Here is a 12825-nt window from a genome sequence, read left to right as displayed (position 1 = left end):
CCTTTGGGTTTCAATCCATCCTAGCAGGTTCTGGTTTGTCCTTGCTCTACCCTACCTTCACGTCCATCTTCCCTTCCTCGCAGTCTGCCCAGTGGACTTCAGGATAAGCACCAAGTACAGAAGCAACGTTTTATAAACTGTTCAGCTTCTACAATTGCATATATTATAGGGAAAATGTCTATAATATACTCTTTATCATATCTTCTAGTGTTTCGATTCTCTGATTAAACCCTAACTGATACAGCATACAGAGATCTGTCTCATTCCTTTAAAGAGCTGCAGTGTGATCCATCAGATGGATGTAGTTTAGTTTATCCAACCAACCCGACATCCCCTGCTGATGGACAAATGGGTTGTTTCCAGTCCTTGTTCTCATAAATGGCACTGCAATGAACAGTAACATTTCTTTCAGACTTTTATCAATATACCTCTGAGATGGAGTCCCTGAAGTAGACTATGAGTCAAACAATATTATTCCTAACAGTTTTATTCCCTCCTTAAAATGCCTAACTTCTTTTGGAAACCATGTAAGTAACCGTGGCAGAGATTAGTAGTTGCCAATATCTTCCCTTCTTCACTGCATAACAATGAAATTTTTGGTTGGGCACTAAGCTAAAGACTACATTTTTCAGCCTCCCTTGTGGAAAGCTGCGGCCCTGTGATTCAGTTCTGACCAATGGGATAGGGGCAGATTTAATATGCGCAGCTACCAAGTCATTCCTTAAAGAGAAAGAGAATTCCTTTCCCTTTCCTCTTTCCCCCTTCCTGGTGGCTGAAATGTATATGTGATGCTGGGAGCAGAGCAGCCGTCTGGATCCAGGAGCTGAAAGTCACAGGTGGACGACAGCAGAGAAACCAGACAGAGGGTCCTGGCGCCCTGATGACTGAGGAGCCACCACACAGCCCTGGATGCCAACCTGGATATTTATGCGAGAGAAGGATAAATTTCCATCTTACTTGAGGTCTTATTGTGGGTTTTATTGTTAGCCAAATATATCTAACTTTTTGAAATTGTCTAATGCATTAATATATCTAAGAATTTAAGGTATCATTCCATAAATAAAATATAAGGGCTTAAATATATAGATTTTATTAACATTGCCTTAGACTACTCAAAAGTTACTCCTTTTATATCCTTAAACTTGAACATGTCCAATTTAGTTAAGATTATTGGATAATTAACCTAAATGAGCTATTATGTAATGAACACAACTCCCAATTAACTCCCATTTTTACAAAGAATTATCAGCCTAGTATTTATAATATAATATACATATATTTATTATTCTCTGAACCTTGCCAATATGAACTGTTTGAAAAAACTTTAAATACAAAGCTTTGTATCTTTAGCCCACCGTTTTAACTATTCCTAAATGTATGCTGGAAATTCAAGAAGAACGAATGTAGGAAAAAAGTCAATTAAATTAGTACTTATGGATACTACAAGGCTTCTTTTATCATCTCTTAGAAATTATCAGGCTACTCTGGTCTTTGAAATGAATTGAAAGCACCTTCTTTTATCTACTGGATTCTATCAATACAGAACTGTCTTCCACAAGGCACCTCAGACTAATGAATCGAAATGCTCCATTCCTTTTATCATTCCAATCCACTGGCAGTGTGGAGTTTACTCCAGCAGTGGGAAGTAGATCTGAGAGATTAACAGAGCTGGAGAACAGTGGGCTGCAAGCAGGCAGCAAGTGAAGAATCAGTGTCAGAACCTTCAGAGCCCCCACCCATATCTCCCCAAAAAGAGTAGAAATCAAAATATGGTCAGCTGCAAGATACTGATTTGAACCAGAGGCGAAGTCTAAGAAAACCATGGATTTAAAGCATCTTGAATTCTATACAAGAACCAAGAATTATATAAGATAAACGGAGATAGGCAACATCAGTTACTGCTTCATAATCGACACTAAGCACTGGTTCCCAAAATTTAGTATGAGTCCGAATCACCTGAAGAGCTTCTAAGACAGACAGCCGGCCCCGCTCCCACAGGTCCTAAGTCAGTAGGCCATGACTTGAGGCCTGACAACTGCATTTCTAATAAGCTCCCAGGACAGCAGGCTGGTGCCCAGGGATGAACTCTGATGACCACCCGGAGAACACTCACGTGTAGATTCAGGTGGTTCTCCCAGCCTACCTTCGTCTGCAAACATGCTCTCTAGCTATGAAAGAACTAGTGCTTTTCTGGTCTTTACTGAAGCATTAGGAGTGAAGAACAGATTGAGAGTCAGACTCCTCAAAATGGCACATAATCAGTCATGGGGAGACTTCTGAAACCCTTTTGAGCCCCGTCCTCATCCGGGTCTTCCACGATCTCTCCCAGGGCCGAGCCTACAACAGTTTCTCAAGCTCATTCTCTCAGCTGGAATCCTACAACAGGAAACAGTTCCTTACCAACCCTGATTTCAAAATTTGCAGCAAAGTGAATATTACTTTTCCAAATGTTTCTTATTCAGTCTCCATTTATTAAATATTGAAAAAAAATCTGCATTAATTGTTTAGGTTTAACAGCTGGTTGGCCTTACAAATATAATACCCACAGGGTATCCAAAGTAATTAGAAATCAAACAGCTCCTCAGTATATCCCATCGATGTTTTCCTGTTCTCCTCAAGATTTTAAGTTCTTATAATATCTTTATTCCATAACGGGCTATAGATTACAACAGAGTGCCTAAAATATTTAGAGGTTCAATTTAAAATTTCTAACTTAAGAGCAATTGGAATTCTGAGAAGTTTGCAATGGAGATGTAACATGGCACAGCCACTTTGAAAGACTCTTTAGTAGATTCCTATAAAGTGAAATGTACATCTGCCCTGTGACACAGCAATTCCATCCCTGGATGTTTATTACCCAAAAGAAATGAAACAGTATGTTCAAAAAACACTTGTACAGGAATGTCCCAAGCAGCCTTGTACAAAATAGGCAAAAACTGAAAACAATGATGGACATTTGTTCATCAACATGGGAATGGACAAACTGTGATATATTCATACAATGGAAATGCTGCTCAGCAATGAAAACGGAATAAGCTCCTGATATGAGCAACAACACAAATGAATTTCAAACACATCAGGTTGAGTAAAAGAAGGCAAATGCAAAAGAATATATACTGTGTGATTCATTTAGATGAAGGCCAAAACTACGTGCAACTAATCTATGGTGACAGCAAGCCAAGTGGTTAATTTAGGGTAGAAAGGATGCATTGGCAGGAAAGAGGTGAAAGGAGCTTCTGGAGTGATGAAAATGTTCTATGTCCCCTTTTGCTGAGTGGTTACATGGATGTATAGGACTGTCAAAAAAATCTGTCAAACTGAACACTTAATATCTAACCATCTTATTGTACGTAAATCACATCAGAATAAAACAAAATGTGTTTTTAAGCTTAACTATTCAAGGAAAAGAATGATTTGCCAAAGCAATGTTTCTTGAATTCAAAATAAAATATACTTTAAACAACACAGTTTGATATTAAAAATTTCCAGTATAGCTGATAAATAAGTAGTCACAGACAAGTGGTTAAAAAAATCATCATTTTGAGCTAAAAGGAGGGGAACTAAACATCTCAGTTTGCCCTAGACAGTCATCCCAGTACGGACCTGATGTCACAGCATTAATAGTGGCCCCCCCCTTCACTATCAAAAGTATCCTAATTTAGATGAAGGCCAATAAGGACACTTTAGCTAAAAGGGCATTTGATATTATTTAGTACAAAGAGCTCATTCACTTTTTCATTCAACCCGCATTTAATAAACATACACTATGTAGCTAAACATAGTCCCTATGCCCTTGTTACCACTTCCCTTTGCTTCTTTGTTTCCACAATCAAAATATAAAATGGCTACATGGATTTTCCCTAAAGTTAGCATGAAATACACAGTTGAAGACAAACTAAATATAGAAGAAATAAGAATTTTTTTTCTACAAGGGAAATATAAATTAAGCTTATAAAAACAAGTTCATAATTTTTCGAGCTGTGCAAAACAAAACGTATAAAGATATTCACAAATATAAAATAAAGAAAACCTTTACCTGCTGCCCGGTAAAGTATCTTAGGTTCAAAAAATATACAAGGATTTTTATCCTCTATGCACGACAAAAGAAGTCCCTTGGCCTGGAAAGGGCTTCTGGGTACAACCACCTGCAAAACAGATTTTTTTAAACACAATTTCAGTGAAAAGGTATCCCAGTAAACTCACTCATAAGGGTTGATATTTAAATAACCAATTGTTACTAACTGACTATACAAATCTTGTATTTTTAGCCTAATTAGCATTTATTATAAAAGTTACATATTATCCCAAAAAATTCCATTTGTTCAACAAATATGTATCAGATGTCCACCACATACTCCTATTTTCAAAGGGTATGCAACTCTCTTCTCCAATTTTAACATATCAAAATCTCCTCCTTTCCCATGAAAAATATAGTCTTCACTTCCTAAGTGGATAAATAATCCACTGAACTTTACGACCCAGGCACTGTAACGTCCAGTTATTTCGAAGCTCAGAGAAGTGTGGTTACGGCACACTTGCCTTGAGGAAAGGGCTCCAGTCCCCCCTTGAGAATGAGGCCGCCGATGAGGAAGATGCTGACAATCAGAGCAGGGAGCACATGTGTTCACGGGGTCAAGAGCTCCCTGGATTAATTCATCTACTGTTCACAGCAGGAAGCTATTGTTATTTTCCCCAATTTAGAAATAGAGACTAAGGCTTCAAGAGGGAGTAAGGAACTTGCCCAAGGTCACATCACTTCTGAGACCAGGGATTCTCACTCGGGCTGACTCTTAGCTTCTACATTTTGCCTCAAATCACACACTTGTGTCTAGTTTTTAATGATTGTTAAATCATTGCATAAAGACAAGTGTTACACAGGAAGAGTCATCATAAAAATAAATCTGAATTTATCACAAAGACTCAAATAAGATTCCTTGAAGCAAATTACATCTGGCTTTCAAAGTCACTTTTATACCATTTTATTGAAGGATTTTTATTTACAAAATAAAACAGCACAAATCTCACTATTTTATTCTCTATAAATAGACTGCTAAACACACTGCTTACCATAACACACAATGTCTTTATCTTATGATCCTATTTTAGTTTCTCTTCATCTGCTTTCTTCATGTGTTTATTTTTAGACTTTTGTACTATATGTATTTTCTCATTTGGGATGAAACAAGAGAAAGAAAGAGGAGGAGGGGAGAGAAGGTAGGGGACTGAGAGAAATGATCTGCTCTTAAAAACACGGGGTAACATCATAAACATTAAATAAGAATCGACGTTCAGCTCAAGTACAAAAATAACTGTTGCTGCAAACGAGGGTTCTGTCTCGACCTCCACTTCTAGCATACATGGAAAAACTACGCAACCCCTACTCAACTAAGTCATGACTTTGATCTAGTAGAAAAAATAAGACGTAGACACACATTCACAAACAATTCATGTTATCAAAAACAGCCAGCCCTGGGTGGGTACAGAGATGGTTCAACATCTGCAAATCAATCAACATGATACACCACATCAACAAATTAAGGAATAAAAACTACATGGTCATCTCAATAGACGCAGAGAAAGTAATTGACAAGATCCAATAGCCATTTATGATAAAAACTCTGAACAAAGTGGGGATAGAAGGGAACTACTTCAACATAATAAAGGCCATATATGACAAACCCATAGCCAACATCATATTCAATGGGCAAAAACTGAAGACCATCCCCTGAGAACAGGAACAAGACAAGGATGCCCACTATCACCACTCTTATTCAACATAGGGCTGGAGGTTTTGGCCAGAGCAATTTGGCAAGAGAAAGGAATAAAAGGAATCCAAATAGGGAGTGAAGAAGTAAAACTCTCACTGTTTACAGATGACATGATCTTATATATAGAAAACCCTAAAGAATCCATTGGAAAACTATTAGAAATAATTAACAACTACAGTAAAGTCGCAGGGTACAAAATCAACTTACAGAAATCAGTTGCATTTCTATACATTAATTTTGAACTTACTGAAAGAGAACATAAGACTACAATTCCATTGACATTCGCAACAAAAAGAATAAAGTACCTAGGAATAAATTTAACCAAGGAGGTGAAGGACTTATACAATGAAAACTATAACACATCACTGAAAGAAATTGATAATGACATAAAGAGATGGAAAGAGATTCCATGCACGTGGATTGGAAGAATAAACATAGTTAAAATGTCCATACTACGTAAAGCAATCTACAGATTCAACGCAATCCCTATCAGAATCCCAATGACATTCTTCAGGGAAACAGAGCAAAGAACACTAAAATTCATATGGGGCAACAAAAGACCCCGAATTGCTAAAGCAATCCTGAGAAAAAGAACAAAGCTGGAGGCATCACAATCCCTCACTTCAAGATGTACTACAAAGCCACAGTGATCAAAATGGCATGGTACTGGTACAAAAACAGGCACACAGATCAATGGAACAGAACTGAAAGCCCAGGAATAAAACCACACATCTACGGACAGCTAATCTTTGACAAAGGTACCAAGAACATACAAAGGAGAAAAGACAGTCTCTTCAATAAATGGTGTTGGGAAATATGGACAACCACTGCCAAAATAATGAAAATAGACCATTATCTCATGCCATACACAAAAATAAACTCAAAATGGATCAAAGACTTGAAGGTAAGTCCTGAAACCATAAAACTCCTGGAAGATAATAGAGGTAATACACTCTTTGACATCGAACTAAAAAGGATCTTTTCGAATACCATGTCTTCTCAGACAAAGGAAACAAAAGAAAAAATAAACAAGTGGGGCTTCATCAGACTAAAGAGCTTCTGCAATGCAAAAGAAACCAGGATCAAAACAAAGAGACAACCCATCAATTGGGAGAAAATATTTGCAAATCATATATCTGACAAGGGGTTAATCTCCATGATACATAAGGAACTCACACAACTGAACAACGGAAAAACAAACAGCCTGATCAAAGAATGGGCAGAGGATATGAACAGACATTTTTCCAAGGAAGATACACAAATGGCCAAAAACACATGAAAAGACGTTCAACATCACTAATCACCAGGGAAATGCAAATCAAAACTACACTAAGATTCCACAATATGCCTGTTAAAATGGCTATAATCACTAAGACTAAAAATAACAAATGTTGGAGAGGGTGTGGAGAAAAGGGAACCCTCATACACTGTTGGTGGGAATGCAAACTGGTGCAGCCACTATGGAACAGTATGGAGATTCCTCAAAAAACTAAAAATAGAAATACCATATGACCCAGCTATCCCACTACTGGGTATCTACCCAAACAATTTGAAATCAACAATCCAAAGTAACATATGTACCCCTATGTTCACTGCAGCACTATTCACAATACAAGACATGGAAACAATCCAAGTGCCCAGCAACTGATGATTGGATAAAGAAGATGTGGTATATATATACACACAGTGCAATACTACTCAGACATAAAAAGAGACAAAATCGGGGCTGGCCCCGTGGCCGAGTGGTTAAGTTCGCGCGCTCCGCTGCAGGCGGCCCAGTGTTTCGTTAGTTCGAATCCTGGGCGCAGACATGGCACTGCTCATCAGACCACGCTGAGGCAGCGTCCCACATGCCACAACTAGAAGAACCCACAACGAAGAACACACAACTGTGTACCGGGGGGCTTTGGGGAGAAAAAGGAAAAAATAAAATCTTTAAAAAAAAAAAAAAAAGAGAGACAAAATCATCCCATTTGCAACAACATGGATGGACCTGGAGGGAATTATGCTAAGTGAAATAAGCCAGACTGAGAAAGACACACACCAAATGATTTCACTCATATGTGGAATATGAACAAACATATGGACAAAGAAAACAGTTCAGTGGTTACCAGGGGAAGGGGAAGAGGGGGTGGACACTGGGGGAAGGGAAGTACTTATGTGGTGACAGACAAGAAATATGTACAACTGAAATTTTACACTGATGTAACATATTATGAACTCAATAAAAAAATTAGAAATCAGCCCTGGGTGGACTTACATCTATGAGTTTCTATAATGATTCCCTGGAAAGCTCTCAGTCTTACTCTTCGAAGTCTATGAAATTAATGTCAGAGTTAAGCCAGTGCTGCTTCAAGGAGAATAGTCCATAAGCCTGGGCATTGGACAGTTGATCTAAAAGAAATACTAAGCTCTTTTTTTAAAAACAATTAAGTTCACATAAATTCCAAAAATCCTGTTTGCTTGCTTCTAGATAAGCATATTGGTTAACAGAATGAACCAAAATCAAATCAAGATCAAATGAAGTACATAAATGAGGATACCTTGATTCCTGGGCAGTGTGCAAAAAAAGCTTCCGGACTCTGAGAATGGTAGACAGCCCCATGGCCAACACAGCCCCAAGGGGCCCGGATGGTGAGGCTTCCACAATTAAAAAGATCCCCAGAGCGATAGCGATACTTGGCGGCTTCGTTAACAATCTGAGGGGGGAAAGAGAAGGGACATGTCACAATGAGGCCTTTACTCCCAGCCATTTTCTTAAACCATTTTATTAGATCTTTAAATATAAGCCCATAACTAAATGAGTCCTAATGCACCAGCTCAAGGGTAACAAAAGTTCCTAAGAAGGGGGTGGGAGAGTGGAGCTAAGACTTCAACACTTCTGACGCTCAATTATACTACAATGCAATCCTCTTACCTGATCAAAAGCAGGGAAAATATAATCTGCAAACTGAATTTCTGCAATGGCAGTGGCACCAGTGACTGCAATTCCAATTCCAAACCCAACAATTCCTTGTTCACACAATGGAGTGTTAAAAACTCTATCTTTTCCTAAAAAAAGAAAACAAAGTCAGCTTAACATGACAAATGAGAGTAACATAATGCAAAATACAACTGAAAATGCAATGAGTTAATAATGGTGAGATGGAGCAAAAAAGAAGCACAGAACAGGTGAAGGAAATGGAAACCAACCTGTATGATGGCCGGCTTAGAGGAGAACTATATTATATATATATGTAACTATATTATATAATATATGTAACTATATTAACTGTAAGTAATCTAAATGTTCCAATTAAAAGAAAGATTGCCACACTGCGATAAAAAAAGCAAAATTCAACTACTTAAAAGAAAACACTCAAACAATGAACATAACAGAAAAGTTCTAAGTAAAAAGGAAGAAAAACTATACAATGAAAAACTTAAGCAAGGAAAGTTGATGTCACTACATTAATGGCAGACAAAGCAGATTTTCAGGGCAAAGGCATGACCAGCGATAAGAGGGAAACTCCATAGTGTTAAAGGGCTGAATTCACAAGAAGGACATAACTGTAAATTTATACTCATGCAATAACACAAGCTCCAAATAAACTGGAGAAATTAACAGAATTAAAAAGAGAAACGGATAAATTCCCAAAATAGTGGGGGGACTTCAAAGTACCAATCTCACTAACTGTCAGAAAAAGCATACCAAAATCAAAAGGTAAAAACTGTAGAAGATTTGAACGGGATCAACAAACATGACCTCACCGACACTCACCGGGCACCACACCCAACAGCCAGGAACACAAATGCTCTCCAAGGAAACAGAGAACACTGACATTCACTGGCCATAGACTGGGCTATAAATCCAACCTCAACAAACTTCACAGATTAAAATCATACAGAGTCCACTTTCTGACCATGGTAGAATTACACTAGAAGTCAATCACAAAAAGACAATTAGAAAATCCTTATGTTAGAAAAATACATATGTCTAAGTAACCCATGGCTAAGAAGAAATGATTGAAATTAGGAAGTATTTTGAAATGAATGATAATGAAAAAACTATGTATCACAACTTATGGAGGTTACCATTTCGGCAATGGCAGAGTAGCTTTTTTCAGACTAACCCTCCCACATCTAATGATTACAAACTCTGGACAAAATGTAACAACTACTTAAAGGCACTGGAGAGCCAAAAAGCAGGCCTGAATTGAAGAGAACTCAACCCTTGAAAGGAAGGAAGCACAATAGACAAGCATGACACTTACGAGGCTTGTCTGCTGAGGGGACTTCCAAGTCTCTGTGACATGGGACAGCTAGAATTCAGACAGACAGACTCAGTCTTATTGGCTTGAGGTGTCAGAATGGAGTCTGGGGCTATCAGTGGCTAGAAATTGATGCACTAAGTCCCTAAGAGAAGGATATTACATGGGAGCACCCCAAAATCTGTGCATCAACTCTGCTCAAATCCTCAGCAGACCCCTTGCCTGCAGGAGCCTGCAGGAGCCCAGCAGATAACACAGCTGGAAGCTCAAAGAGCTGAGCAGAGACTGCAGCTCTACCCACCGAAGAGGAGATAGAATCTGGAGTTTGAGATTCTTCAAATCAAAGGGGCTCAATAAACAACTTAGGCTTTCCATTGAAACCGCAAGGTATAAGGTTATGAGCGTACAACTCAGTTCTCACTGAAATTTCACCACCTCTCAGCCAATATCAGCATTTGGTGAGAAAATACTAATTTCAGGCAGCTGGATGGACACAAACAAGGGCCACAGTGTGGTCAAGTGACCAAAAGTTTGGGGACAGATCTGGGATTGCCATTTCAGTTCCATAATCCAGGGATACCAGTTCTTGGTGCAGAGAATTCACTCTCAGCTCAGTCATTCTTTTGAATGTGAATCACAAATAGGGCAAGTGCTGGGAGATGCCAACTAGACACAGCCTGTCGCCTGCACTCTAAAAGCAGCTGCAAACATTTAAAGCATGATTCCTACTCATCATGATCTACGACTATCTTCTGAAATTGTGACCTCTATCCCTCATCAGTTCCCTTTTTGACTTCAAGTAACTTGATGATTTCTGGAAGTCTATGATTCCATTGAACTAAGAACAATTCATCGATAGAAAGTGAGCGCAGGCTCCAGCCACCACCTGTGGAGTTCACACCCCTGGAACACCTCACGCACCTCAACCAGATGGGATAAGCAGGGCCCGTATTCCTTGCCATTTCAAGTTCCCTGGATTCAGATATTTCAGTAAATCTAAACCTTTTTTGCTGCTAGAAGGCAAAAATTTGAGTTTCTCAGAACTCTTACTCAAAAACATGCTTGGTTTGAGGAAATAGCTTCACAACTCTCTCCAACAAGTTTCTATGACCTAACAGAAACTGCTTTAACAGGAAATACTGTTAAAATCTGTTTCCATTTTCTCCCCAACAGGTAATGATGGAAGGTAGGCACACAGCTTAAATGCACAATACTGACGACTCCCTTGCCTGACGTGGAGTCCACACGCACAGGATCCCATGGGGAAATTAACACGACAGTGACTGCAGCACGAGCCAAGACAGACCTAGGTTAAGTGCCATCTCCACAAGTTGCCAAACTCCCCAAGGGTCAATCTCTTGTCTATAACAGAAGAATCATGACACTGAAAAGACAAATAATTCAGACACTTATTCAACCAACGTTTACAAATAAAGTACCTCATATCGTATAGACACTCCTCTAGAGGCAGAGGACACAGCACACAAAACAGAGAAAAACTCCTATCCTCACGGAACCTACATTCTAGTCAGGGAAAATAGACAATAAAAGCAAAATAAATAAGTAAAATATATAGTGTGTTAGATGATGACAAGTGCTATGGAGAACAGTAAAGCAGAGACTTTAGGTGACTAGGGGGAGGAAGTGAGACTGTGATTTTAGATAGGAAGATGGGAAAGCCCCACTAAGAGGTGACATTTAAGGGAAGAGCTGAAGGAAGTGAGAAAGTGTACCATGCGCATATACAAGGGAATAATGTTCTGGGCAGAGGGATCAGCAAGTGCAGAGGTCCCGGGGTGTGAACATGTTGATCACATCAGAGGAAAGGCAAGAAGTCCAGAATGCCTGGTCTGAAGTAAGAGAAATAGTGATAGCAGATAAAGCTGAAGAGTTAAGACAATGGGACGGGGAGGTGGCACAGATCAGACAAGGCCTTGTAGGTCATTGTAAGCACCCTTTTACTGTGAAAATGACTGAGTCACTAAGTTGGTGAGTGAGACAGGAAGCCGTTGAGCAAAGTCATGCCATTCTCTGCATTGCATTTCGACAGGATCCCTCTAGCTGGTATTTGGTGGATAGCCTATAAATAGGCATGGGTGGACACAGCAAGACTGATTACAGGATCCTGCAATAACCCCAGTAAGAGATGATGACATATAATAGCGGAAAAGGTGTAAGACTCTCAATATAGTCTAAAGATAGAGTCAAAAGGATATGCTGATAAAACGGATGTGGAGTATGAGTCAGAGAAATGCAAAGGATGATGCAGAGGTTTTTGGCCCAAACAACCTGAAGGAGAGAGTTGCCATTAACCAAGAAAGGGCAACTATGAAGAAGCATGTTGGGATGAGATAAGAGGAGTTCAGTCTTGGAGATGTTAAGTTTGAGATGCCTTCAGACATGAAGGTAAAGCTATTAGTTACTATTAATACGATAGACAAGTTGAAAATCTTCAACATAAAGATGGCATTAAAAAACATGGGATTGGGGCTAGCCCAGTGGCATGGTGGTTAGGTTCACATGCTCCACTTCAGCAGTCCAGGGTTCGAGGGTTTAGATCTTGGGTGTGGACCTGCACACTGCTCATCAAGCCAAGCTGCAGCGGCGACTCACATACAAAATAGAGGAAGACTGGCACAGATGTTAGCCCAGGGACAATCTTCCTCACCAAAAGAAAAAAAAAAGACAAAAAAAACAAAGAAAAATATGGGACTGGATGAAATTATCGAGTAAATTTAAATGGGTACATAGAGAAGAGAGCCAATGTTAAAAAGATAAAAGGTGAGGGGCCAGCCCTGTGGCCTAGT

The 12825-nt window shown here is 39.1% G+C and overlaps 1 protein-coding gene across 8 annotated transcripts in view; it reads right to left on the bottom strand.

Annotated features, from left to right (window-relative positions):
- BCKDHB (branched chain keto acid dehydrogenase E1 subunit beta) overlaps positions 1–12825 on the bottom strand; it is a 229740-nt gene that overhangs the window by 173627 nt on the left and 43288 nt on the right. For all 8 annotated transcript variants that reach the window (XR_011522536.1, XM_008516296.2, XM_008516297.2 and 5 more), the window contains exons 4-6: positions 8686–8819; positions 8312–8467; positions 4037–4145 (exon numbers count right to left, since the gene is read on the bottom strand). Coding sequence is in view for 7 of the 8 variants with exons in the window: in XM_008516296.2 (XP_008514518.2) it covers positions 4037–4145; positions 8312–8467; positions 8686–8819 (399 nt within the window). In the remaining variant the exon portion in view is untranslated. The remainder of the gene's footprint in view (positions 1–4036; positions 4146–8311; positions 8468–8685; positions 8820–12825) is intronic.

The sequence above is a fragment of the Equus przewalskii genome, chromosome 9, assembly GCF_037783145.1.
Source record: "Equus przewalskii isolate Varuska chromosome 9, EquPr2, whole genome shotgun sequence".
NCBI classification, from domain to species: Eukaryota; Metazoa; Chordata; class Mammalia; order Perissodactyla; family Equidae; genus Equus; species Equus przewalskii.
The sequence above is the reverse complement of the archived record's forward strand: the minus strand, read 5'-3'. Positions and strand labels throughout refer to the sequence as shown.